This window comes from Lygodium microphyllum, chromosome 24, assembly GCF_053477565.2.
Source record: "Lygodium microphyllum isolate KBCC chromosome 24, Lygodium_microphyllum_v1.1.10, whole genome shotgun sequence".
Lineage (NCBI taxonomy): Eukaryota > Viridiplantae > Streptophyta > Polypodiopsida > Schizaeales > Lygodiaceae > Lygodium > Lygodium microphyllum.
The window spans coordinates 135677328-135683466 of NC_141158.1; the positions used below are offsets into that span (position 1 = coordinate 135677328).

At 39.2% G+C, this 6139-nt stretch overlaps 1 protein-coding gene across 5 annotated transcripts in view; it reads right to left on the reverse strand.

The window, feature by feature from the left end:
* The window catches only part of LOC148015699 (CAAX amino terminal protease family protein), a 118742-nt gene extending 112908 nt beyond the window's left edge, over positions 1-5834 (reverse strand). The window contains exons 1-2 of one of the 5 annotated variants that reach the window (XM_087666024.1): positions 5471-5603; positions 4252-4461 (exon numbers count right to left, since the gene is read on the reverse strand). Coding sequence is in view for 3 of the 5 variants with exons in the window: in XM_087666022.1 (XP_087522148.1) it covers positions 5442-5773 (332 nt within the window). In the remaining 2 variants the exon portion in view is untranslated. Of the gene's footprint in view, positions 1-4251; positions 4462-5441 lie in introns of all 5 variants that reach the window. The other 4 variants (XR_015688472.1, XM_087666022.1, XM_087666023.1 and 1 more) reach the window with 4 other exon arrangements.
* Between the last annotated feature and the right edge of the window lie 305 nt (positions 5835-6139).

The window sequence follows — 6139 nt, forward strand, 5'->3', positions numbered from 1 at the left end:
TGGTGTAAATGGGAGTGGTGAAGCAACGGAAAAATGTGGTGGGATGGGTGGGTTTTAAAAGTAAGGTGTATAAGGTACAGATTCTTTTTGTTCATTTTTATCATTTGAAGACTGAAAATGAAACTGTGAAGATGATGATGCACCATATAATGAAGTGAAAGGAACACCAAATTCATTCTGATTATGAGAAGTAGATGGGAAAAAGGAAGGGCAGAAAAAAAGCTACCTGACTTTTTCTTATAATCCCCTCGACGTGTGTTAACATACAAGAATTTGTCCTCAAGAAAACCTTTTCCGTAGTCAACAAACTGGACTCTTTCTTCCACATGATCTCTACCAGTATATTGCAAAACAGAAGAGGTACAAAAAGAAGGCACAAAAAACGAATCAAAAGTACATTGCACCGAAGAGGACGAAAGAGCAGTAAATGACAGATTTTCTTCAGTTCTTCGCAAAGAAAGTCTGAATTTTTTCTCTCCTTAGCATTCTCTCTCATCTTCTAGCCTTACTTTATAGATTAGAGCATTGAGATCACCAGAGACTCAAAAATTTCAGATTTCTCTACTATAAACCCTAATCTGCAGCAAAAATTAGGATTTAACAGTAGCCTCGGAAAGCATGCCAAAAATTGAAGGCTCCAAGACTTGGATTCAATAGGACTGAAGCAGTTTTCAATCAAATTCAAGTGGAGAGACTAGCAAATCAATGAAGTTGGGGCATTTTCCATCTCCATCAAAGCAAGTGAAGACCAATTGACTACCCAAATCAAGAGACAAATCAAATTGAAGACTTGCTGGTCATTTTGGACAGCAAGGGAAGTCGAAATACCAAAACGGATTGGGAGAATCCCATTGTGCATTAACTTTTTCTTTAATTAAGTTAAATAAATACTGAAAGGGACACCAATTTTCGAACCAATAGGGTGTCCAATGTCCAAGATTATATGGTGAAGTATACATTTCAGTTTTATGAATTTGTTAATTGTTGTAAATAGTGCTTAATCAGGTTATTTACCACCCTATCCGAGGACGAAGGCTTGTTACACTCAAATGAAACAAAGGATGAAGGATTACCTTGTGGAACATCTCTAAACACATAGTCTTCTTCAAAACCATATTGGTACCAATTTGGGTCCCCATGGAGACTTACAATTGGTTTCTACGTAATAGAAGGAGCAGTATAGACAAAATTAGATTCACACAAAAATGGATTATACTAACTTGTCATTGGGCTTGATTATGAAGAGTTTGAGCTTTTGGTTATCCCAAGTGGATAGCCTTTCATCAACTAAGGTGATCAGTTTCATCAACGGAGTGCTTCTACTAGATGTACCTTGTGAAGAAGTATGAAATGAAGAAGAGTTGGGTCATTGTGAACGATCCCTAAAAGAAAAGTTGGTAGATGGAGCATTGTCCTCCAAATCAAGATCAAATGCCTCATCAAGGCCTCCATTGAAGGAGTTGTTGAAGAAGCATCAAAGGATCCAAAGATGGAGCCATTTAAGCCATCATCAATCAGATACGTATCATTCATGTATCTCGTGTAAAACCAAGCCTCCACAATCACCACATAATAATCTTTTAAAATAGCACTAACTGTGATACCATGTTAAGATAGCTAGGTTTTGCACAAAAAGAACACAGAATGTACAAACATAGCTAAAACACTAACTTAGATAGTAATATAATAAACACAAAATGCAAAACACAAAATGCAGAAACACGAATAGAGAAGAATGAGAAAACTGAAGTCAATGAATCTATGTTGCGAATGAATAAGAGAATGTACAAAATGCTCAAGGGTAGAGCTGTCCAATAGCCAGTGGCTCTTGTGGGAACGGGTTAAGGGAATCGATGTGTATCGTCCACCAGAGACAGATTCCGAGTGCAGCAACCACCAGTCAGAGCAAAGGTTGATGAAGAAAAGTGTTGAAAACACAAAGCTGACTTGTTGTAGATGCAAATGCAAAGCAGGCCAATGCTGGAAATGAAAGGGCAACATGCCGAAAACCAGAATGCAGCAACCTTTGGGGCTAGGACTAGCAAACGCGGCAATGTAGCTGCTTGAAGCTGAAGGCAGCTGATCATTGGCAGCAATGGGTGGTTGGGCCACAGCTATAGACCACATAGTAGTAGTCATTGGGGGCTGGACAGCTAGTGGAAGAGGGCTGATGGCCAAAACCTACAAGACAAGGATGGATTGAATGGTGGGCAGCCTATCTATTTATAGATGCAGAAGGATCCTTCCAACTTAGGGTTTTGCTTATTGGACACAGAAGCTCTCTAGGACTATGCACCGTTTAATGAAACTTTTGGTAATTTACATGTTTTGGGGCTGTTTTAAAGAGCTAGTCAGTTTGTAATGCATTTGTAGCTCAACATAGACAGCACCACAACCAAGAGGCACAAGCTCTAATACCATATCAAAAAAATGTGGAGCAATAGAAGCAAAGAGACACTGTTGATATAGACTACAATGAACACAAAGAACAGAAAAGAGAACAGTAAGAACACAGAACTCAAGGAGGATAGACTCCAGAAATAGAATCCATGTATCAAAGCTTAAGAGTAGTATAATGGCATGGCCTACGAATCACCAACGGCGTGCACTGGTCTTCCTCTCTCCACTTGGAAGCAATCGTGCTGAAGGAATCATATGATGATGACTTATGACTAAGGAGAGACTGCCAATAAATAGGTAGAAAGAATCCCATGAATAACAACCAGTCAGCCAGCTACAGATGGCGCTTGAATACCAATCGGCCAGCCTAAAATGGCTCTAGCAAAAAAATGAAATGCACACAAACTACAAACTTTAACACCCAATATATGCACTCTGCTAACAGTTGCTGCCATTAAATACATTCTACCATGTCATCAATGCAACCAACTACAACTGCATTTTCCTACTCTTTCCCACCACATAGTTGATCAACATCCTCCCAACCAGTTTCTTTGCAATCCAGATCAGCATAGTTTGTACCCTTCACCTTGCTTGTTCATTTAGTGCATTCCATTTCATCTCATTCTTTGAGCACTCTTTTGGTAGTCATATTGTTCATACATCTCTCACATGGCATCAAAGCCAAGGGCTCTTGACACTTGAGAGCTATCATGAGCATTAGGACTTTCAAGAGCACACACTAAGACTTAATGTCTCAGCCATCTTCCAAAAGGCTTTCACCATCAAAGTCCAAATCCTCTCATCCAATCTTCATATCTATATAGGCTCTAAGGGAGTAATACCGTTATCCTTCACATTCAAAAGCCATGAATTTCCCCTTCCCCCTGAGACACGACTAATCATCACTCTTGGCACTACGTGTACAATCGGGACAATCTTAGAGAGTCTAAAGCTAGGTCAATTGAACTCATGCAAGAATTTGACTTTGGTATCAATCATTACAAAGGATCCTCTGATCAAGTTGTTGATGCCATCAATTAGATACTTGAAGTGAATGTCTTCTCAATAGCTGAAATTTTGACAAATTTCTATCTCTTCGGATGATGTGTCATTTTAATAGCCATTTTAGTAAAATTTGGAACAAGGTTGAGCAATGGTAGGACTCGCATATAGGCTAGGGTGTATTCCCAAAAACAGGGTGAGTCATGCTAAGCAGATAAGACAAAAACAGTATTGTATCCAAAGCGGAAAATTGTTTTGCAACGGGGGAGCACCCGTACTAGCAATCAAAGACATTAAGCAAAAGATGTTATTTGAATGTCGTGATATTCGCATTGCATTGGTCAAGAGATTTTTCTGCTGGCCAAAAACGAAAAATATCATTGAGAACAATCTAAAAGTGTGGAACTTATGCCAAGTAAATAAGGCAAAGTGTCTTCAAAAGGCTAATATACATCATTGTTGGAGATACCTAATGTCAACTGGCAAAGTATCTCAATGGATTTTACACTCAGTTTACCGCATACTAATTGTGGTAATGATGCCGTATGGAATTTTCTCAAGAAAATAATTGATGCCATATGGGTAGCCATGAATACACTTGCAAAGTTTATGCCACCAAGTCAATAATAAAAAGTCATGGGCTGGCTGTTTTATCTATCAATAATGTATACAAATTATATGGATTGCCTAAAGATATTGTTTCTGATCAACTTTCAACATTCATTGCCAACATTTCTAGTGAGATGTTTTCTTTGAGTCAAATGGACAAATTGATAGAAGCAATTGCAGTTTGCAATATATGCTTAGGGCATATGCCGCATTTAGGCAATCAAATTGGGAAGGTACCTTCCACAATTAATTCCCTTCAATAGTAGAAGCATTTAAGTATATGATGTAGCCCATTCATGTTGATGTATGGATTTAAGCCAAATCATCCAATCCTTGTGGGCTTGGAAAAGTTCTAATTCGCCAAGCTCAAGATTTCTTCCATGACATGCAAGACATGCTTGAATTCGCAAGGATACTGTGATGGACTGTCCATGATTGTGCCATGACCTACAAAAATCAAAAGGAATCTCCAAAAACTTAGATGTTGTACAAGAGGTTTTATTTCAAGATACCTAAAGATTCTAAAATATGTGTATCAGTAAGCATTACAATTTATCTTCCAAGTATTGTGATCCTTCTAATATCACCAAAAAAGATAGGAACTACTGCAGATGCTCCCTAACTCGAAGCTGTGAAGCTTACATCTCCAAAACAAGTCCGAAAACAGGCATCATAGTCTAGTTGTGACTGGGGCTTGAACTTTAATCCTTTGTCTACTTTGATAAAAAGGTATGAAACCTTCAATTAAAAATCCTGAAAGCTTTCAATAAATGCTCCAAAGTCCTTTTCACATCAATACCCCATCCAAAGGCAAGGACAATCTTTGTAGGATTAAGTAAAAAATGTCCTAAATGATGACATATATCCCCCCCCCTTTAAATTGCAGTTATCCTCAGCGGAAAAGCATCCATAAGGGCTAGAGGACATCAAGGTAGTCGTTTGGATCTATCTCATCCATTCACCCTCCATCACTAGGCAGATAACTCTTAAATACTGAAGCCACGCCATCTTTTCCTTCCTTTGGGGAGCCAAAAGAACAAAGAAAAAAAAAAAGCATACTTATGCATGAATAGCTGATATATTACCGCATATGAAAAGCCTTTCCATATCATCCTCGTCCATGCGAAACTTATGTGATGGGCATGCTGTAAAGGCTAGCCTATGTTTCTTTGTTTATTAGTTGTCTACAGCGTGGGTAATTTCATGTTATTGGTTAACAAAATTTCCATTACCTTTGTACAATTTCACCTCAAGCGAAACTGCTCGCTCAGGCTGGCCCAACCTTATCTAACTTCTCCAAACCTCTAATGCCATCAATCGTCCACTGTAGTGTACTACACGTTACATAAGAACTCGGCAGGACACATCCCTAACTGTCCAATGAGTCCCAGCACACTTGCTTTCTCAGGAGATGCAAGATAACATACGAGAGTAATGGCAAAGAGAACAATGCGACCTTGTTCGATTGGGAATCTGCATCCGTGGATTCCTCCCCTTCTTGATCAGCCGAGAGCTTGCTTCTAACAGCCGTGGTGAGTCTGCCATAGCCGTAAACGATGGGTTTCCTGGATGGAACACACACAGCCTTACGCGTCTTCTCGGGAAGGAAGGGAATCCCATATTTTGAAGCATCATGCACCCTCAGACGCACTGCTCCGCCAAGCAATGCTAATGGTAACTCGACATTTTCAGTTCTTGCACTTGCAGTTTGATGAGCCACACAATCAGGAACTCCCGCCAGACGATACGCCAGCGCCATGGTAGTGGCTGATAACGCCAATCAAGTATTCATACCATGACAACACTCTACTTATCTTTAACTTCTTCTTTTTCTTCAAATAGAAAGAAATAACTTACTTCAAAATGTGAGATGATTTCACATCATTAAAAGGACAAAGAAAGAATATGTATATAGTCCATTATAACTTTACAGCACCTTTTATTAAAAACTCTTTCGCATTACCTTAAAGGAAGTACCTTTACATCGACCCCCACATAATGGATTGTTGTCGTCCTCAACAATCTAAGGGTAATGTTTATTGACTCATTTTGGGGTCTTAACACAGCTCCTTCTAACAAGCTAGTCAGTGTCTACCGGTTCTAGGACTTGACGCATTAGTGGGGT